The sequence below is a fragment of the Sciurus vulgaris genome (genome assembly GCF_902686455.1).
Source record: "Sciurus vulgaris genome assembly, chromosome: 11".
In the NCBI taxonomy this organism is placed as follows: domain Eukaryota; kingdom Metazoa; phylum Chordata; class Mammalia; order Rodentia; family Sciuridae; genus Sciurus; species Sciurus vulgaris.
This window is the reverse complement of record NC_136472.1, coordinates 11,100,728-11,124,230: the sequence shown is the minus strand read 5'-3', so window position 1 is coordinate 11,124,230 and position 23,503 is coordinate 11,100,728. Positions and strand designations below refer to the sequence as shown.

At 35.0% G+C, this 23,503-nt stretch overlaps 1 protein-coding gene across 4 annotated transcripts in view; it reads left to right on the top strand.

Annotated features, from left to right (window-relative positions):
• The first annotated feature begins 338 nt into the window (after positions 1-338).
• LOC306638811 (organic anion transporter 7-like) overlaps positions 339-23,503 on the top strand; it is a 39,703-nt gene continuing 16,538 nt past the window's right edge. The window contains exons 1-4 of one of the 4 annotated variants that reach the window (XR_013757564.1): positions 339-1,376; positions 2,027-2,130; positions 5,629-5,783; positions 5,883-6,051. Coding sequence is in view for 3 of the 4 variants with exons in the window: in XM_079102184.1 (XP_078958310.1) it covers positions 975-1,376; positions 2,027-2,130; positions 5,629-5,783; positions 5,883-6,051 (830 nt within the window). In the remaining variant the exon portion in view is untranslated. The remainder of the gene's footprint in view (positions 1,377-2,026; positions 2,131-5,628; positions 5,784-5,882; positions 6,052-23,503) is intronic. The other 3 variants (XM_079102184.1, XM_079102185.1, XM_079102183.1) reach the window with 3 other exon arrangements.

Sequence of the window (23,503 nt, the reverse complement as noted above, 5' to 3'; positions counted from 1 at the left end):
TTGTGTGGATAAACACATTCTACCTGCTCATTCAATTGGATTTACTGGATATAGTGGGAGTTTACCTATATGTTGGTCCCATGATCATTGTGCTGGCTATTTAAAAATAGCCTTAGAGGAAAAGTCAGCATATAGGAGAGTCAGTGTAGTCAATCTTACTGGCATCTTGGACTCAAAATTGGATGTCCATACAGTTACTAAAGTGGGAGTCCCCCATGATAAGATAGCCTTTCCTGTGAAGCATCCACAAATACCTTATCACCTCCAGTCTTCCTTATGAAACTCTTTTTCTATTAGCCACATGCAGTTACACACTGGTTGTTTTGGTTCAATCTCCTGGAGAAGCATGTGAGAGTTATGTACATCTAATATGGCATTCTTCCTTCAAGAAACTGCCTAATTTCCAGTGGTATGATTTGACCTCAAGAAGAGAGTCAGTTAGCATATTTCCCTTGCATTAATTTTACATGGTACCATTTTCACAAGCAATATTAATTAAAATTTAGTGTGAAACCAAGAAGACACTCCTACCTCCTTTCACATAAAAATAAAAAAAATGCTTTGCAGAACTCACAAACTGCATAACTGTAACAAACTACAAACCATGTAGCAGGGTAACTCTGGTTTGTTTGCAGAGTATTTGCAGATCAATGTCCAAAGATGACTGCAGTTCTTTGCCCACCACAAGAATTTTCACAAAGTAGATCGTTAACATTTAATTGCAGAAAGCAGCTCAGCAAAATATCTCCCTCAGTGATTTAAAGAAAAGAGCCACCTAAATAACCTCATGATGACTAGGGGACACTAGCTGCATGGACTTGCCACAGAGCCGAAGAGGGGACTATTAAGGATAAAGTGAGGTCAGGATCAACAGCCTTTGCTGTGTCACAGGGAAAGACAATAGAACACTTTTTCTTTGAACTTATCTAGGTTCAACCACTTTGTCTTCAGTCAGGGAGAGGCATTCAGCCACCATGGCTTTTCAGGACCTCCTGGATCAAGTTGGTGGTATGGGGAGGTTCCAGATAATTCAGATGGTTTTTCTTCTTATCTACAATACCATGGCAAACACTCATATTTTATTGGAGAACTTCACGGCTGTCATCCTTGGTCATCGCTGCTGGGTCCACATCCTCGACAATGACACAGTCTCTGACAATGCCACTGGGACCCTCAGCCAGGACACCCTCCTGAGGATCTCCATCCCACTAGACTCAAACCTGAGGCCAGAGAAGTGCCGACGCTTCATCCACCCACAGTGGCAGCTCCTTCATCAGAATGGGACCTTCTCAAACATGAGTGAGCCAGACACAGAGCCCTGCATGGATGGCTGGGTATATGACCGAAGCTCCTTCCTCTCCACCACTGTGACTGAGGTAATAGGTTTCATTTTCTTCTCATGAGTGCTTGACCTTCATGTGTAGAAACAATGAAAATAATGGACATGCTTTAAGCCTTTAATTGCCATGTGTGTGCTGGTTCTTCTTTTTTCCCAGAACCTATTGATTCTTTATGCAATATGGGACACAACCTTAGTGTAATGATAAATCATAAATATGAACTTAGTGTCATGGTGCTTTTATTCTTGTGAATATCACAGTTTAAGCAAGTAAATCATGTGTCTGGTTAAAAATGTTTGGCTAAGTCAGTAATACTCTGCCTTGATTGTCAATTAGACACATCCTGTATATTGATGAAAACCTGAATACCCAGACTGAACTCCTAGAGTAATCCCATGAGAACATATACACTTATGTTCAGGGTTCAGTGCATTCTTCAGGGTCCTTGCATGGTCATGGTAAGTGGCCAAATTTGAGAACTTATCATTATAGGTTAAAAGTGATCATTAATGTAACCCACAGGTGGAAGGCAATCTCCTTAGATAAAAATTTTTAACTGAGGTCTGGATGGTATGATTCAAGTATTTTTGAAGAGGGAAGCTGTAGAAGAGGGCAGGGGCCTGATCTAATGAAAACTGCAGGTGGTGCGAAGGTGTTTTTGTTATGCTGGTTTCCTTGTCTTCCAGTGGGACCTGGTGTGTGAATCTCAGTCACTGAATTCAGTGGCTAAATTCTTCTTCATGATTGGAATGTTGATAGGAAACATTGTATGTGGCTGTTTGACAGACAGGTGAGTGTCTCTGGTTCCCAGCTCTCTCAACCAGTAGGTACCCTTATCAGTTTATGAATCTCTTGTGCATTTGAAAAAACTTATTGCAAGTTACACTGTCCAGGGGGTATATTTGTTTCCAGGGATCTGCAAACACAAATGCAAAATTTCATTCTGTATGATGAGTGCTACTTTTAAATGTTTGAGTCCTGAGTGCAGGACATCACCATAAGATGTGGAGGTGTTTTACTACAGGGTTTGGAAAGAGGATGCCTCAACATGTGGTTTGAAAGATCACAAAGAGTTAACAATAGGGACACAGAGGAAGATGTGTCACCCACCACATTGGATCCAGTCTGCTTGAGTGTGCTGGTAGGAAGAAAAATGTCAGTGTTGCTCAGGGGCATCATGCTCAGTTCCTCCTGGATACTGCACTGAATGCTTCTGGTGCCCAGGGAATGGTCATCATGGCCAAGTGGCCAATGTGGGATGGGTGGAGCATCCTATTCCTTCTGTAGAGTTCGTAGCAGCATGTCATTTGTGGTGTTGGGGTTGTCATACCAGTCACCTTCAATTTTGCTTTTGTCTAAGCAGCTTTTTAAAGATGACTTTTTCAACCATGTAGAGTATTTAAGCTAATGAGAACTGGTGTTGTGGTTTGTGGTACAAGAATCTTGATTCTGTGCCTTTAAATTTCTGTTTTGAAATGACAGACAACCATTGCCTTCATTTTTTTAATTGCCAATGAACTTACTTTTTGAGGCTATGAAGTAGTCTTTTGTAAATTTAATTGCCTTGTACTAATCACTGCTATGTAGAATTTCTTTTTTTTAAGGAATTAGGAATAAAGTTATTGAATATTAAGAGTATTCTTGACATTTCAGTAGTCACTCTTTCATGTGTCTTATTATACCTTTATCATATCCTGAGATTATAGGCATCTTATATTTTAATCTCACAAGTGAAATTTGACTTAGGTCAGTTTTTATGCATGTACAATAAATAAGGTTGCAATCTTTAAAATAAAATGTTTCAACAGTGACATGTTATTGCATATAAGCAAGCACTTCTGTGACTAGAGCCATTTCCTATGAATCCCAGGCATCCTTTGTATTTTTGTCTAATTTTTTATTCTTGCCTTATAAATACTATTCAAATAGAATTTTAATTTTAATTTACTTATATACTGACTTGATGAACTGCCTTTCTGATAAATTCATAAATGAAGAACTACTTCATAAATAAAGAACAAATTCATGAATAAAGACTACTAGGAATTATCAAGTCTGAGGAGCCAAAAAAAAAATTAAATTAATAAAAAAACTAGATTGAAAATAGTCACTATCATGCAAAGTACTTTTGGAGCACCAATCAGTGCATCCACATATGCACTATGGGAATCTCAGAAGAAGAGAGAAAATAATGGGCTGAGAGATTATTTAAAAAAGTTTTGCAATATACAAATATTAGTAGTTCTAGAAGTTTTATTTTAGAATTCTAAAATTTTCTACCACCTGACTATATCATCTGCAAATAAGGATAGTTTAACTTTTTGTTTTTGTCTCTTCTGCCTTTAACTCTTTTCTCCACAGTAGCTAGGACCTACAGTACAAGGTTAAATGAAACTTGTGAGAGCTGTCATCCTGGCTTTCTTGATGATCTTCAGTGAATGTACTGTGCTTTTCACTCCTGAGTATGATATTAACTATATAGAGTTCTGGTAGGTTTCCTTATTAAGTTTCAGGAAGTTCCCTTTTTTTTCTAGTTTTTTGAATGCTTTTCTTATGAAAGATTTTGAATTTGATATCTAATCTTCCCTGGAAAATAAGTTGTCTTAATTTATTCTGCAGGTCTAACAAAATACCTGAGACCGGGTAATTTGTAAATAGTAAATTTTTTGTCTCACAGATCTGGAGACTGGAAAGTCCAAGATAAAGGCACCAGCTGATTGGGTAACTGGTAGAGTCTTGCTCTCTGCTTCTTAGATGGATCTTTTTTGCTGCACCTTCACAAAACAGAGGAAATCAAGAATGTGTTCTCATATTGTGGAAGAGGCAATATCTCATTCAAATGGGAAAGAATTATAAGAATGTTCTCTAAGGAAATTGAGGCATCAGAATTATTAGGAAATCACTCATATAAATGGTTTACATACGCTCAAAAAATAAAAGAGATCATGGAAAAGGAGATAAAGAAAGTTAGTGAAACAATGTATGGTAAAAGAGACTCTCAATAATAAGATAGGAATTATGAAACAGGAACCAAACGGAAATCTGCAGGTGAAAAGAACAATAGCTGAATAGGAATGAATCTGTGAACTTAAAGACCAGTAGGAATCATCAAGTAATGAGCCAAAAAATAAAATAAAAAATTTAAAAATCTAGATTGGAGGAAGTGATGGGATTCAAGAGACTTATGGAGCACCATGCAGTGCACCCACATATGCACTATGGGAGTCTCAGAAGAACAGAGAGAGTAGTGGGCTCAGAGATTATCTGAAGAACTCTCACAATTTACAGATCCAACTGTCTCAATAAAATATAGGTAGGTTAATTCAAAGACCCTCCCTATGACACATTGTAAAAAATTTTTTTATCTCAGAGTGAAAGAGAATCTCCAATGAAGCAAGAAAGGAGTGCTTTTTCATGTACAATGAATCCTCAATAGAATATTCGATGATTTTTCTTCAGAAAACATGGAAGCCCCCCACCAGGGTCATTCTACTGTGTTATCAATGCATCTGTGAAATCATGTTTTATAAAACTAGACAGTTGAATTTATGCATCTTAATTTACATGTAATTAAAATGTGCTGTCTCTTTCTTGTGTACTTACCCTTAAGTTTTTGGGATACAAACACATTGCTCTTTGTACTTCTAGTTCACATTTCTAATTGCTACATAGTGCTCCACTTTGGGGATCCATAACAGTGCTCATGAGCCTTTTTTGGGAAAGAAATACCAGATTACCACTGATTGCTTGCCATACCAAACTAAGGAAAAGGTCAATTTTATATGGCCTTTCCCTGTGAGAAAATACATGTTATATTTTTACGTATCTGTTTGTTGCCCAAGGCCAACAAAGCCAAACTCAGCAGATGGGGACTCTTGCCCAACCCATCAGCAACTTGGATGTATCACTTCACAGATGTTCCCATTATATCATTTTAGTCATAACCTGTGCAGTTCTAGAGTTCCAAAGGCTGATTTTAATACTTTACAAACAACATCGACTCTCCACTATGCTAAGTGTATGGTTTAGTGCAGAGATATTTATGATGTGTTAATATCTCTAACACTGGAGCATGTCTTAAACAGCTTGAATTGGTATTAAACTACTAGTAACAAATTGAAGAAATTTTGGTCACATGGTTTCTATTTAAAAGGAGGTAGAGTTGCTGTTGAGAATATCTTCTGTTGGTTCTTTATGGAGTTTTTTATAGGTGTGAAGTAACTTCTTTGTCCCAATTTTTACCACAGTTGTTATTGGTCCCATAATCTCATCTTTCCCTTTTCCATAGGTTTGGTAGGAGGTTACTTATGACATGGAGTCTATTCCAGCTGGCTGTTACCGACACCTGTGCTACATTGGCTCCCACCTTCCTGGTTTATTGCTCACTACGCCTCCTGGCTGGCATGTCCACTGCAACCACCCTGACAAATACTGTTCTTCTTAGTAAGTCAACATTGATTCTTGGACATTTACTGAACTTTGACTTTGACCTTGATATTCTACCTTTGCTTGAAGTAAACACCCAGTGATGTTTTCTTTCAGTTGTAGAATGGACAACTCCAAAGTACCAAGCTATGGGAACAACAATGGCAATCTGCACTGTTAGTGTTGGACAGATCATGTTGGGGAGCCTGGCTTATGGTATTCGAAACTGGCATACTCTCCAGCTGGTTGTGTCTATACCCATTTTCTTCTTATTTATTTCCTCAAGGTATGAGCCCAATTTCCTCTTTCTCTTACAGGATCATGGGATGGGAATGTAGGTGGCATCAGGGCATTAGCATTCATTTTGTTTTAGTTCTACACCTGAGGATGTGCTCTTGGAACAGGTGTCCATGTGTGATGGACGCAGGGCAAGTAGGACTGTCAGATGATCTCTGAATTATATCTCTTTCTTTCTTTAGCAGCTAGGAAAGATTATTGGAGCAATATATGCTTAGAGGGTGCAGTGAAGACAGAACAAAAGCTTCGCTGGTATCTGAGGGGGTCTCAGTTAATATGCCTTTCTGAGTTGTTTGTCTGTGTGTGATTTGAGGAACATGGTAAGTAGGACTGTCAGATGAAATTGAGGATATTGAATAGTCTTTCAATTTGTGATAACTAGAAGTATTTTGTAAAATTATATTTGAGGTGTTGCAAGAGATATACTGAATATTGTTCACTGTTTTTGTGAATTGAAAATTACAGGCCAATATCACAGATAAGTGTAGAGACAGTAATCTCCAAAATACATTAGCAAATTGAATTCAACAACACATTAAGATGATTGTACTCATGAAAAAGTTGACTTCATTCCAGGAATGAAAGGATGGTTCATATATGAAAATCAATAAATGTAACCTACAACATAGAATTAAGGACAGTCATCTCAATAGATGCAGAGGAAGCCTTTGACAAAATTCAGCACCTATCCATGATAAAACACTGAAGAAATTATTGATAGAAGGAATTTACCTCAACACCACAAAGGTTATATGTGAAAAGTCCAAAGCCAGAATCATACTGAATGGAGAAAAGTAGAAAGCATTTTCTCTAAAATCAGGAACAAGGCAAGAATAGCCACTCTCCCAACTCCTATATGATATGGCTCTTGAAACTCTATCCAGAACACAGTTGATTTATGAGTATTAATTTTATATTTTGCTACTTTGCTGAATTCATTTATTAGTTCTAGAAATTTTCTGGTGGAGTTGTTTTTTGGGTCTTCTAAATAGAGAATCATGTTGTCAGCAAATAGTGATAGTTTGAGCTCCTTTCCTTCTTGTATTCCTTTAGTGGTTTCCTTCTATCTAATTGCTTTGGCTAGAGTTTCCAGGATAATGTTGAATAAAGTGGTGAAAGAGGGCATCCCTGTCTTGTTCCTGTTTTTAGAGGGAAATTTTTTTTCAATTTTTCTCCATTTAGAATGATGTTGGTCTTGGGTTTAGCATATATATCTTTTACAATGTCAATGTATGTTCCTACTATCCCTAGTTTTCCTGGTGTTTTGAACATGAATGGATGCTGCATTTTGTTAAATGCTTTTTCTGCATCTATTGAGATAATAATGTGATTCTTGTCTTTAAGTCTATTGATGTGATAATTTATGTTTATTGATTTCAATAGGTTGAACCAAATTAGGATACCTGGGATGAACCCCATTTGGTCATGGAGGACTGTCTTTTTTTTTTTTAAATTCATTTTTACTGTAAACAAATGGGATACATCTCTTTCTCTGTACAGGAAGTAGAGGCATACCATTTGTGTAATCATACATTTACCTAGGGTAATAGTTTTTGATTCATTCTGTTATTATTTCCCCCCCCACCCCTCCCACCCCTCTTATCCCTTTATACAGTCCCTTCTTCCTCCATTCTTGCCCCCTTCCCACCCCCTATATGTGTCATCATCCACTTACCAGTGAGATCATTCATCCTTTGGTTTTTTGAGATTGGCTTATCTCACTTAGCATAATATTCTCCAACTGTATCCATTTGCCTGCAAATGCCATGATTTTATTATTCTTTATAGCTGAGTAATATTCCATTGTGTATATATATATATATCACAGTTTCTTTATCCATTTATCAATTGAGGGGCATCTAGTTTGGTTCCACAATCTGGCTATGGTGAATTGAGCAGCTGTGAACATTGTTGTGACTGTATCTCTATAATACGCTGATTTTAAGTCCTTTGGGTATAGGCCGAGGAGCTGGGTCAAATGGTGGGACTATCTTTTAAATACATTTTTATATGTGATTTGCAGTATTTGATTAAGAATTTTTGTATCTATGTTCATCAGACATATTGGTCTGAAATTATCTTTCCTTGGTGTGTCTTTGTCTGGTTTTGGTATCAGGGTGATACTAGCTTCATAGGAGGAGTTTGGAAGGGTTCCCTCCTTTTCTAATTCATGGAGTAATTTGAGGGGGATTGTTGTAATTTCTGTGAAGGTTTAGTAGAGCTCAACCAGGAGTATATCTGGTTCTGGATTTTTCTTTCTTGATAGGCTTTTGATGGCATCTTTAATTTCATTGCTTGAAATTGGTCTGTTTAAATTTTATATGTTCTCCTGCCTCAATTTGTGTGGATCATATGTCTCTAGAAATTTGTTGCTGTTTTCAAGATTTGTTATTTTATTAGAGTACAAATTTAGTAATATCTGGTCGTCATCTGTCAGTAATGACTTTTGTGATATTTCCTTTTTCATCATGAATTTTAGTAAGTTGAGTTTTTTCTTTTTCTTTTTGTTAGCTTGGCTAAAGGTTTATCATTTTTATTGAGTTTTTCAAAGGAAAAACTTTTGTTGATTTTTTTGAATTGTTTCCTTTGTTTCAATTTCATTGATTTCAGCTCTGATTTTAATTTCCTGTCTTCTGTTTTTGGTGTTGATTTGTTTTAGGGCTTTGAGATGTAATGTTAGGTTATTTATTTGTTGAATTCCTATTCTTTTAATGAATGAGCTCAATGCAATGAACTTTCCTCTTAGTACTGCCTTCATGGTGTCCAAGAGATTTTAATATGTTGTATTGCTATTCTCATTTACCTCTTAAGTATTTTTTTAAAATTTCATCTCTGCTTTCTTCTGCTATCCACTCATCATTCAATAATATATTGTATGGTCTTCAGGTGTTAGAGTACCTTCTATTTTGTATTTTATCATTGATTTCTGATTTCATTTTATTACAATCTGATAGGATGCAAAATATTATCTCTGTTTTTTGTATTTTCTAAGAGTTGTTTTGTGGCCTATGACATGGTTTATTTTAGAGAAAGGTCTGTGTGCTGCTGAGAAGAAAGTAATTAAGTCAATAATGGACAAAATATTCTATATAAGTCTGTTAAGTCTAAGTTATTAATTGTATTTTTCAGTTCTATAGTTTCTTTGTTTAATTTTTGTTTGGAAGATCTATCCAATGATGAGAGAGGTGTGTTAATGTCACCCAGTATTATTGTGTTGTGGTCTATTTGATTCTTGAAATTGAGAAGAGTTTGTTTGATGTACATAGATGTTCCATCATTTGGGGCATAAGTGTTTATGATTGTTATGTCTTGTTGATGTATAATTCCTTTATGCAGTATGAAATGTCCTTCTTCATCCCTTCTAATTATCTTTGACTTGAAGTTCATTTTATCTTATACGAGGATAGAAACCCCTACTTGTTTATGAGATCCATGTGGATGATATATTTTCCCCCAACTTTTCATCTTCAGTCTGTGGATGTCTTTTCCTATGAGGTGAGTGTCTTGGAGGCAGCATATTGTTGGATCTTGTTTTTTAATCCAATCTATCAGCCTATGTCTTTTGATAGAGGAGTTTAGGCCATTAACATTCAGTGTTATTATTGTTTTATGATTTGTGTTCCTGGTCATTTGATTTATTTCTGGTTTTTACTTTGAATTAATTTATTGATTCACTGTTCTTTTAGTGTAGTTCCTCCCTTTGCTGGTTTTTACTTTTATTTTTCATTTCTTCATGAAGTATCTGATTGAGTATGTTTTGTAGTGCAGGCTTTCTAGTTGTGAATTCTTTCGAATTTTATGTATCACAGAAGGTTTTGAATTCAGAATCAATTTTGCCATTTTCCTTCAGAGCTTGGTATATATTACTCCAGGTCCTACAAGCTTTGAGGGTCTCAGTTGAGAGATCAGCTAAGATCCAGATTGATTTCCTTCTAAATGTTACCTGTAATTTTTTTCCTCTGGCAGCCTTTAAAATTCTAACCTTAATCTGTATGTTAAGCATTTTCCTAATAATATGTCTTCGTGTGGGCCTGTTGCAATTTTGTATATTTGGGGTCCTGTAAGTCTCCTGTATTTGAATTTTCATTTTATTCTTTAGGGTTAGGAATTTTTAAAATATTATTTCATTGTAAAGATCGTGCATTCATTTGGTTTGTATCTCTGTCCCAATAAATCTTAAATTAGGTCTTTTCAGGTATCCCATATTTTTTGGAAGTTCTGTTCATGGTCTCTCAACATCTTTTCTCTGTGGTAAACTTCCTTTTCAATATTATATGTTGTTTTCATTTCCTGAAACTCCATCTTCCAACTGGTCTAGTTGTTGGTGATGCTTTCTGATGAATTTTTAATTTGGTTTATTGATTCCTTAATTTTAAGGATTTCTGCTTGTCTTTTTGTTCAGAATCTCCATCTTTTTATTGAAGTAACCTTTTACTCTTTGTATTTTCCTCTGTGATTTCTCCCCTTTATCATTCTTTACTTCACAGATCAGTTTAACCATGTACATTCTAAACTCCTTCTCTGACATTTCTTCCACTGTTGTGTGGGTGGATTCTGTTATTGGAGTATCTTAGTTTGCATGGGATGATTTGTTACCTTGCTTTTTCATGTTGTTTTTTCATCTACCCATCTAACAGTTTGAATCTGGGGCAGTAGAGTTTATACCCTGTGGACTTATAGTGTCCCTAAGGTTTCCAGTTTTTCATGGCTTCGTGGCAGACAAATAATAACTACCAATGCAAACAATATACAGCATTAAACCAAATAGTTCCTACTATGACATCTACAGTGTTAAATATCACAATGAACAGAAATGATATAATCAGTTATTGTCTACAATAAAAACAGTAAGTTTGCAAAAGGGTTTAGCACAATTTCGAATGGCAGATAGAGGGAGAATGGGAGGTAATGATTATGAGGGAGGAGGAGAGAAAAGAGAAAAAAATACACAAAGAGTGAAATAGAGAATAATGGTGATTGGCTGCTAGTGGAAGAAAAGAGGGAAAGGGAATACAGGGGCATCCTTGGTGAGAGAAAAAAGTATATATAAAAATTTAAAAAAATTAAAAAATACAAAACAAAACTAAAATATACTGATCAGACATCCTAGTCCCTGGAAACCTGATCCATGAAAAATAACTGGCTTCAAAAATGGTAGAACTGAGAAAAAAATATGAGTATGTATCGATGTCCATGAACCATTAAGGTCACAATTAAACAGGGGAAAGGAAAAAAGAAAAGAAAAAGAAAGGGCAAAAAATCTTGATGAAAAGTTAAAGAATTCTTTCCACCAGCATTCAAAATATTTTCAGCTTCTCCTCTTAGCAGTTTTAGATGGGGTCATCTTAAGTGTGATGCTTCACCCTCAGATTGCTGAAAAAGAGAGGTAATCTCCTAAGTGGAATTTCTGGAGGCAGGGTTTAGGCTTAGGTGGATTCCACACTCTTCACTGAATGCCAGTTGGTCTGAAGATTTTAAATCAGTACACCTCCAGGGCTCAGCAATTTCTGGTCCATGCTGGAAGACTGTACTGCAGGAACTCCCCTAGGTCCCACTAGAGTGGTAGAGGAGCAAATTCTTAGTCCACTATGTCACCTGTGGACCCCATGTTTCCTGGTCTTGGGTTCAGTCTCCAAACTCAATCTCTTCTGCTTATGTCCTTCTGAATTCCTGACTGGATATGTCTCTCTTAGCTGGTCCTGCAAGCAGCCAGATTAGAGGGGGAAAGGGAGAGCTGGGTGGGTTTCCATGACCATGTGTCCCCTGTGTAAACCTCTCTATTTGATTTTCTCCTGGTCACTTAAGCACACTCTATGTTATGTAGTATGTGTTTACTGGGCCTGTATTTCAGGCCAAAATCAGGTTTGCCAGGAATTAGCTCCTGCAGCTGCTGGCCCCCACAAGGCAGCTGTAAAATATTTCCTTTCTCTGTCCTCTGCATGCTGTTGGGAGATATGGTGGCTTCTTTCCTGCACAAGGATATTGTGCAGCATGTCTTTCAGTTGAGTCAGGCAATGTCTTTGATCTCTAAGTGCTCTATACCCAGACATGCCTCAGGCCTCCTAAAATATTTGTTCTTTATTTCCCTTATTCCTCCACTTTGCACATGGAGAGACCACTTTGGCTGCTGCTTCCTTCCCAGCTGGGGCAGTGGCTGTGATGCTGGGGATTTCTTCCTTATTTTATTATATCCAACTTCCTGAGTCCCTGATCTTCTTTTAATGTCCAGTTTTAAATTCTAGTAAAGTCCCTCTCCTTTCACCAACATTGCTGAGAAGCTGCCTGCTGTCTGCTTTCTGGGTTTCATGCAATGGAGCAGTCAGGAAAGCAACCTCCTCTATTCTGCCATCTTAAAAAAAACATGTATTATGTATTTGTTATATAACAACAAATCCCACTGTGATATACAATGTAACAATAAAATGGAAAAAGAAGAATAACAAGCAAAAGTTTTTTTCCATTCTGTGAATTCAATCTTCACACTTTCTTTTACTATGCAGAAACTTTGTAATTTGATGCCATCCAGTTAATGATTTTTGGTTTTATTTCTTGAGTTCTTGGAGTTTTATTAAGGAAGTCACTACCTGCACATAAATGTTGCAATGTGATCCCTATACTTTGTTCTCTCAGTTGCAATATTTCTGATATAATTCCTAGGTCTTTGATCCATTCTGAGTTGCCTTGTGTGCAGGGTGAGACAGGGATCTAATTTTATTCTTCTGCACGTGGATATCAAATTTTCTCATCAAAATTTATTAACAATCTCATCTTTTATCCAATGTATGTTTTTGACAACTTTGTCAAGGATCAGATTTATCTGCATGGATTTGTATCTGTGTCTTCTATTCTTCTCCATTGGCCTTCATGTGTGATTTAATAAGCTTGGTTGGCTTGAGTCAGAATCAAAATCAGTAAAAAGCATGAGATTTACATTTGAATAATTTCTTCACAGTTTGTAGGTTCTAAAATTTGAAACAGATATAAAAGTCTATTTCAAGAACTTCTAATTGGACATAACTTTCCTATGTTCATATATGAATACACTACCAGTGAAACTCCACATCATGTATAACCACAAGAAGGGATACTAATTAGAATAAGTTATACTCCAGGTATGTATGTATGTAAAAATACACTACTGTCATGTATATCTAAAAAGAACAAATTTTTAAAAACTTCAACAAATAATCTTAACTTCTTTATGATAATTTATGGAGTAACTGACTAATAATAATTAAAACCTACTGTCTCCCCATATACATATTCCACTTCAGTTTCCTCTTGTACTCTAACTTTATCTCTTACCCATCATCTTCCTTCTTTGACTTCCCTTATTTCTCTATTTTCTCTATTTTGTACCATGTTTTAAATTATAATGGAGTATGCAATTATGAATCCCTTTCATCTTATTCTATATTACTATTCATGGGCATTCTTCTGGGAAAAGGGGAGTTGGAGAGATAATTAGAGATTACATTTATATGTGGTTTGGATTTGCACACTAATATTATATGAAGAATAATTATGTAATCAGCATTTATGTTTACCAATAATAAAAATATTATTAAAATCAGTAGAATAAACCATTATTTTATTTTGATAAGGAAAAAAATAAATTACATTTGTAGTACAATTCCCCCTCCAAAAAAACCCCACAGATGTTGAAAGGGATGAAATTACAGAAGAAGAAAACAAAAGTTGATTATTAAAATGATTTATGAGTTAGAAGATCTAAGGAACAAATTGAGAGAAAATACAGGAAATGAAAAACAATTTCAATGAGAGATTGATTATGAGAAGAACCTAACTAGAACTCTTGGAAATTAAAAACACAATAAATAGAATAAAAATTAATTTGGAAGTGTGAGCAACAGATTAGATTTTGTAGAAAAGAGAACTTCAGGCCTTGAAGACAGGTTATATGAACTTGAACACTTATAAGGAGTAAAATAGAAAACAAGAGATCATTTTCAGAATATGCAAGAACTATGAGAAAACATTAAGACCACACTGACTTTATGACTTTTTCTGGTAAATAGATGGATCTGGAGATTATCATGTTAAGTGAAATAAGCCAATAACCAAAAAACCAAAGTCAGTTGTTCTCTCAATATGCAGATGCTTACACACAAGTGGGGAGGGAAGAATAGAAGTTCAGTGGATTAGACAAAGAGGAGTGAAGGGGAGGGAAAGAACATAGCAATAAGAAAGACAGTACAATGAACATAGGACATAACTTTTCTATGTTTATACATTAATACATGACCAGTAAAACTCCACATCATATACAACTACAAAAATGGGATTCAAATTAGAATGTTATACTCCATGTATGTATAATACATCAGAATATACTCTAATGTCATGTATTTCTAAAATGAATAAATTTTAAAAAAGGTTCATTGGAATTGAACAGGGCTTGGAGATACAAGCTAATGGTACTAAGAACTTTTCAATAATAGCAAAAAAATTTCAAACCTTAAGAATTAGGTGAACATACACATGCAGGAGGCATATAGAACCAAACATATACAATATCAAAAAATCTCTCTAAGACACATCATAATCAGAGTGCCTAACGTAGAGAATAGGGATATAATTTTAAAGCCTTGAGAAAAATGTCAGATCCAGGCACAGTGGCACATATCTGTATTCCCAGCAGGTTGGGAGGCTGAGGCAGGAGGATTGTGAGTTCAAAGTCAGCCTCAGCAGCTTAGCAAGGCACTAATTAAGTCAGTGAGATCCTGTCTTTAAATAAAATACAAAAAAGGGCTGGGAATGTGGCTTAGTAGTTAAGTGTCCCTGGTACTGACAGAGAGAGAGAGAGAGAGAGGGAGAGAGAGAGAGAGAGAGAGAAATGCAAGGATACACTTAGAGGTAAGCCAATAAGGATAATTCCTCAGTTCTTCACTCCATTTTAAATCCAGGAGGGCATAGAATGAGATAATCCAAGCTCTGAAAGAAAATTTCAGACCAAGATCATTATATACAACAAAACCGTCCTTCAGAATTGAATTTAAAAAAAAAAAAAAAAACTTCCTAAGACGAAGATATACTAAAAGAATTCACGACTACTAAACCAGAACTACATAAAATACTTGAAAGAAATATTACCCATGGAGGAATCTAAAAATAATCCCCAGAGCTCCTAAATGGATGAAACTCACTAGACAGTAATTGAATAAAAAATTAAGACTGCATAAAATATACTAAATAAATCAAACTATCAAGAAAGAATAAACATCTCTTCATAATAACTCTGAATTTAAAAACAGAAAGAGTCAAAATAAATCATTGTATATTACATCTCAAGGGCAAGGAAAGCAGAAAGAAAGTAATTCTATAACCAATAAAAAGTAGGAAATAATTAAGATTAGAGATGAAATTAATGAAATAAAGCATAATAATCAATGTGAAAAAATCAGACCTTTGTAAAGAATAATAAGATTGATAAACCTCAGTCAATAAAGCAAAAAGAAGACCCAAATAAAAATTAGAGAAGAAAATAGAGACACAAACACAGATATATCTGAAATTCACAGAATCATTAGGGACAATTTGGAAAAGTTATTCTGAAAAATATAAAAAGGAAAATGTTATTTTGTATAATCTAGAAGGTACTGACAAATTTCTGGACATACACAGGCTATCAAAATTGAACCAAGAAAATAAAGGAAACTTAAACAAAAACATTAAGCAATAAGATTGAAGCAGTATTATAAAGCATTCCAAAAGAGAAAGCTCAGGACCAGACGGATTCTGATCTGTGTTCTCCAGATCTTTAAAAAAGAACTAATATCAACCTCCTCAAATTATTCCATGAAATAGAAGTGGAGGGACACGCCCAAATTCATACTATGAAGCCAGTATCACCCTGATACCAAAACCCAAAAAAGACACCTCAAGGAAAGGAAACTATAGAAGAATGCCCATGATGAAAATATATTTTCGATCAACATTTAAAACAAATGAAGATTGTTCATTATGATCATTTGGTTTCAACCCAGGGATGCAAGGTTATTTGAACATCTGTAAATTTAAAAAATATAATTCTATAGATAAATAGAGTTAAGGGGAAATTCACATGATAATCTTAATAGACACAGAAGATCTTTGACAAAATTCAGCATGCATTCATTTAAAAAACACTGAAGAAACTAGAAATAGAAGGAACTTACCTTAACATCATATAGCATGTTAACCCAAATTCACCATCTTAAGTTGAAAAGAAAACTGAAGGTATTCTCACTAAAAAATACGGAAAAAGACAAAGATGATCATTCTCACCAGTCCTATTCAATATTGAGCTTGAAATCACAGAGCAATAAGGCAGGAGAAGGGAATTAAAGAGATACAGTATAAGATGAAGAAACCAAGTAGTCTGTTTGTTGATAACATAATCATATATTTAGAAGCCCCAGAAATTACACCAGAAGACTCAGTAGTTAATAAACAAATTCAACATTTTAACAGGATAAATGAACAAACAAAAATCAATAGCTTTCCTATACACCAATAATGAATCTACTGAGAAAGAAATCAGTAAACAATTCCATTTGTAATTTTCCCCCAAAATAAAGTACTGGGAATTAATCTAAACAGGTGAAGATTTCTCAGCATATGTATTCTTCTTTATTGTAATTTTGGAGGTTAAAGCACAAAAAGTAATACTAAACAAATTGATTTTTCCATATATACATTTTCTTTTTAAGAAATATCTTACTTTATATGAACTCAAGAACATCTACTTCATTCCTTACATTTATCTGTATTAAAAAGAAATCACCCAAAGCTGTTTCATTAAGTCTGACTACTCTGTGTTATGTTTGCAAGGTATAATTTTCTTTCTGGAAAGCAGGGAGGAACTTAAGGAGTGATAGACGTGTGCTAGTGGGTGAGACAAAGTAGGGAGAATCAGGAACTGAATCGGGGGCCAGAGTTACCCACTGTTGCTTGCATTGTACCTTGCTGGTAACCCTACTAATTGCCGTTCATTCACCAGGCTTTCTAAGGAACCCTGGCTTAGGGTAGACCTCATGGTTACTTCTCTCTCACATTCACCTAGAGACAAACATGGAAAGGCAGGATCAGAAAGAACCACACTAGAGCTTTCTGCTCGAATGGAAGGCCTTAGAGGCTCTGAACAGCTTGAGCAAAAAAATACTGAAGCACTGTGCAAGCAATAGTCATCCTTCTAACACTTGCAACTTTTATAAAAGAGATTCAAGATAAGGACATGATTCTGTAGTCTTTTATTATGCTCATTTCCTGAGTACCAGTTATTTAAGTTATTTTATGTTTGATTAGTTTGGAATTACATGCCTCTTATATGTGTTGGTCAATTTATCTGCAGGAAACTGATGTTTCCCCGAGGTCATAGTAAATACATGCTGTTTTGTTTGTAAGTATGTATTGCTGAGAGTAAAATGTTAACATCAATCAGAGATCACCCCATCAGGGTTTATTCCTGAAGTCTGAATCTCCATGCTAGCTGCACTAATGGCAATATCATTATGCTATTTTCTTATATAATGACAATAAAATACTACTTAGTACCACAATATACAAAAAAATCAGGTGAAAGATGTCTACAGTGAAAATTATAGCATATCAAAGGAAAAAATGAGTAACAGATCATGGAAAGATCTTTCATATTCTTGGATAGGCAAAATTATTATTGGCCATATTAGCAAAACCCATTTAGGAATTAATGCAATTCCCATCAAAATATCAGTGGCATTCTTCACAGACTTAGAAAAAAAGAGTCCTAAATTTAATTTGGAAGAAAAAAAGACCCATAATAACTAAAACAACTCTTAACCAAAAAGGAAATGCTGGAGGCATCACAATATCCAATTTCAAATTATAAGGGAGAAGTATAGTAACAAAGCCTACATGATAGTGGCATAAAAACAGACACGTAGACCAATAAAAAAGAATGGAAGACAGACAAACACACGCACATATATAACATGTATGATATATATATCTACATCTTAATAAAGGTGACAAAAATACACATTGGCAAAAAGACTGCCCTTTTAACAAACGTACTGAGCAAACTCCATATGTAGAAGGGTGGAGCTGGATCACTATCTCAACCTGCACAAAAATCAACTCAAAGATGAAAAAACCCTGGAATTAGATTTGAAACACTGAAACTGCTAAAGAAAACATAGAGTCAACACTTCAATATATAAGAACAGGCATATAGGTGCAATATGTAGTTGCAGACTTCCTTAATAGGACTTTTAAAGCGAAACCAAGAATCAATAAATGGGATGGCATCAAATTAAAAAGTTTCTGAACAGCAAAAAAACAATTGGACATGAAGGAAGGGCCCACAGAATGGGAGAAAAATCTTTGCCACATACTCTTCTAACAGGGGAGTAATATCAAGCATATATTAAAAAACTCAAAAAAGGAAAACACCAAGAAAAAATGACTCAGTAGGCAAGTGATATAAACAAATATTTCTCAAGATAAAAATACAAATGACCAACAAATATAATTTAAAAATTTCCACATCTTTAGCCATGGGGAAAATGCAAATAAAAAATACACAGGAATTTTACCTTAGTCCAGTCAGAAAGGCAAACATCAAGAACGAAAATAACAATAAGTGTTGGCAAGGATTTATTGGAAAAGTTACATTTATACGTTGTTGATGGGACAGCAAACTAGTGCAACAACTATGGAGATTAGTATGGAGATTCCTCCAAAAGTAGGAATGGAACCCCCATATGACCCAGCTATCCCAGCTCCCCAAATTTATGAAAATCAGCATTCTATATGATACATGCATATCACTATTCAAGCCATGCAATTCACAATAGCCAAGTTATAAAACCTGCCTAGTATTCATCAGTAGATGAATGTATAAAGCAAATGTGGTTTATATATACAGTGGAGCTTTACTCACTTACAAAGAATAAAATCATGTCATTTTTTGGTAAGTGTATTAAACTGAGAAACATCATGTTAAGTGAATTTGACCCAGAAAGTCAAGAGAAAATGTTTTCTCTCATATGTGAAAGCTAATGAGAGGGGAAGAAAAGGATAAAAAAAGAAATATCCTGAAAATATAAGAGAGACCAATAAAATAGAGGAAAGGGAACAAGAAGAAAAGAGTGGGGAGAGCTTGGGGAAGCACTGGGGAAAGAAATCTACCACAGTAAATTCTCCCTTCATATATAACTTTAATGCATTAATTAAAATTATAACTATATAAAAAGGAGATCAATATATTAGAGCAAGCAGATCAGGGACTGATAGTAAAATACGGGGATGAGCTTTATTAAATTATATTATGTACAAATAAAGTATGGCACAATTTACTACACTATTATGTATAATTATACTACTTCAATAAAAATTCAGTTATAAAGGTCACACCAATTGTTTAGACTATATAGAAAATAGAACTTCAGATTTTGAATCACTTCATATTAGTAAATGGAACAAGCCAGCAGGGAGATATATCAATAGTAAATATGAACCTGAACACTCAGTCAACAATAAAGAAAATAGAAAGAAAACCATGATCAGAATATACAGAAGTTAGGCACAACATTAAGAGATCAATATGAAGAGTCATTAGAGTTGAAGAGGTACCACCATATAGGCTAATGGCATTAAGAACCTTTTTGGTGAAATAATAGCAGAAATAGTCAAATTTTTTTCCAAACTTAGGATTGAGATGGATATCCATATATGGGATGTTTATAGAAATCCAAATGGACAAGATCATAAAAGAACTTCTCCATATCACCTCATAATTAAAATGCTAACATAGACAATAAGGATAGAATCCTACAAGCCCCAAGAAAAAGAATTCAGGTCACTTTTTGGGTAAACCAATAAGGATAATCTTCTGATTTTTTAGTAGAGACCATAAAAGCCAGGAGGGTTTAGAACAAGATTCCAACCCCCAAAAGAAAATAACTGCAAAGTAACATCACTGTATCCAGTAAATTATCCTTCAGAATCATTGGATAATAAAAATTCTCCAAGATAAGGATAAATTAAGAATTAATGAACACTAAACCAACACTATAGAAAATCCTCAAAGAAATACTACAAACAGGAAAAATTTAAAATAAACCCCATAACTCCCAAATGGATGAAACTCATTAGACAAGTAGTTAAGCAAGCAAGAACTAGATTTATGAAACAAATAAAAATGACAGTAAATAATATACATTTCTCCATAACCTGAATGTAAATGATCTCAATTCTCCAATTAAAAAAAAAGTGGTCATATGGACTGAAAAACAAGATCCAAACCTAGAAAAGGACACTATATCCAAAGGGATTCCATAAGCCAGGAGTAGCTAGTCTCATATTCAACAAACAAAATTCAAGCAAAAGAAATCAATCAGAAGAAACAAAAAAGATCACTTCATATTAGTAAATGGAACAAGCCAGCAGGGAGATATATCAATAGTAAATATTTATGTACCAAACATGAGTGCATATAAGTACACAAAATAAGTACTTCTTGACCTAAAGTCTTGGATAGATGCCAATGCAATCTTACTTGATGATTTCAAACACTAATAGTTTGGGTGTGAGGTGTCCCCCAAAAGCTCATGTGTGAGGCAATGCAAGAAGGTTTAGAGGAGAAATTATTGGGTTATCAGAATTTTAACCCAACCAGTGAATTAATCCCCATGATGGGATTAACTGAGTGATAACTGAAGTTGGGTAAGGTATGGCTGGAGGAGGTGGGTCATTTGGGGCATGGGTTTGGGGAGTGGAGTCTCTCTGCTTCCTGATCATCAGGTGAGATGCTTTCCTCCACCATACTCTTCTGCCATGATGTCCAGCCTCAACTCAAGCCCTGAGGAATGGAGCTGGCTATCTATAGTCTGGGACCTCTGAAACCATGAGCCCCTAAAATAGTTCTGGTCCGTCTTTTCATCACAGCAGTGAAATAGCTGACTAAAACAAATAAAAATAAATCAAAACTAGACAAATAAAAACTGAAACACCTCACCAATAGATATTTCACTCAGACACAAAATCAATAAAGACATTTCTGACTTAAAAATACTATAAGTCATATAGACCTAATTGGCATCTGCAGAAGTTTTTTTTCATCAGTATGCGAATTAACCTTTTCCTGAGTTGCTCATACAACCTTCTCCAAAATGAAAATATTTTAGATCACAGAGCAAGTCTTTAAATTACATATAATAACCACTGAAATATGATTGAAGTATATGTATCCTGATCTATACACACACTCCTGCATCTTATCAAAATATAAATGAATGAAATTAGAAATGAAACAAGAAAAGTTACAAACACCACAAAAATGCAAATTGAACATACACTATCTTATGTTTTTTATTAGTGCATTATATACATAACAATGGGAGTTCATTTTGACCTATGCATGCATGTATGAAATATAATTTGCTCCATTATAATCCCTAGTATTTTCCTTTCCTTTTTACTTCCCCTTGCTCCTTTTGCTTTACTGGTATTCTCCTATTTATTTATTTTTCTAATTGGTGTTTTATAGATAGACACAAAGGTAGAATTCATTTTTGTATATTCATATATATACATAGCATAATTTGGTCAATTCCATTTCACAGTTCCCCCCTTTTGCTTTGCTTCCTCCTTCAGTCTCAATACTCTATTCCATTGATCTCCCTTCTATTTCATGGGATCTTCCTTTTTATTTCCTTATTTTTCTCTAGATTCTGCATAGAGATTCAGAATCTCTAGATTCTGACTTTCTGAGTCTGGCTTATTTCACACAGCATGATGTTCTCCAGTTCCATTCATTTATCAGCAAATGACATAATTTCATTATGTTTATGGCTAAGTAAAATTCCTTTATGTATATATACCACATTTTCTTTATCCATTTGTTTTTTGGTAGGCATTTGGGCTCGTTTCATAACTTGGTTGCTGTGAATTGTGCTGTTATAAACATGGATATCCTATATTCTTGATGACTGCCATTATAAATGGAGTGAGAAGAAATAATGTGGTATGACTTTCATTTCCCTGATTTCTAGGAATGTTAAACATTTTTTCACTTATTTGTTGGCCATGTGTATTACTTCTTTTGAGAAATTTCTATTTAGCTATTTTCAGCATTTATTGATTGGGCTATTTGGATTGAACTGTTTGGTGTTAAGTTTTTGAGTTCTTTATATACTCTGGATATTAATCCCCTGTCAGAGGACTTGCTGGCATAGATTTTCATCCATGTTGCAGGGTGTCTCTTCATTCCCTTAAATGTTTCCTTGGCTGGGCAGAAACTTTTTAATTCAATGTTCTCACAGTATACTTGTTTCTCTGTTTGTACATGAAATAGTGGCATACCATTTGTGTCATCATACACTTACATAGGGTAATGGTGTTTGATTCATTCTGTTCTTTTTTCCCTTCCCCCACCTCTTCCACCCCTCTTTTCCCTCTATACAGTCCCTCCTTCCTCCATTCTTGCCTCCCTCCCACACCCCAATATGTATCATCAGCTGCTTATCAGTAAGATTACTTGGCCTTTGGTTTTTTGAGATTGGCTTATCTCACTTAGCATGATATTCTCCAATTTCATCCATTTGCCTGCAAATGCCATAACTTTGTTATTCTTTATGACTGAGTAATATTTCATTGTATATATATACCACAGTTTCTTTATCCATTTATCAATTGAGGGTCATCTAGGTTGATTCCACAATCTGGCTATGGTTAATTGAGCAGCTATGAACATTGATGTGGCTGTATCTCTGTGGTATGCTGATTTTAAGTCCTTTGGGTATAGGCCAAGGAGTGGGATAGCTGGGTCAAATGGTGGCTCCATTCCGAGTTTTCTAAGGAATCTCCACACTGCTTTCCAGAGTGGCTGCACTAATTTGCATCCCCACCAGCAATGTATGAGTGTGCCTTTTTCCCCACATCCTCTCCAACACCTATTGTTGCTAGTATTCTTGATAATAGCCATTCTAATTGGGGTGAGCTGGAATCTTAGTGTGATTTTGATTTGCATTTCACAACTACTAGAGATGTTCAAGATTTTTCATGTATCTGTTGATTGATTGTAGATCTTCTTCTGTGAAGTGTCTGTTCATTTCCTTAGCCCATTTGTTGATTGGATTATTTGTATTCTTAGTGTAGAGTTTTTTGAGTTCTTTATATATCCTGGAAATTAGTGCTCTATCTGAAGTATGAGTGGCAAATATTTTCTCCCACTCTGTAGGCTCTCTCTTTCCATTGCTGATAGTGTCCTTTGCTGAGATAAAGCTATTTAGTTTGAATCTGTCCCAGTTATTGATTCTTGCTTTTATTTCTTGTGCTATGGGAGTTCTGTTAAGGAAGTCTGATCCTAAGCCAACATGTTGAAGATTTGGACCTACTTTTTCTTCTATAAGATGCAGGGTCTCTGGTCTGATTCTGAGGTCCTTGATCCATTGTGAGTT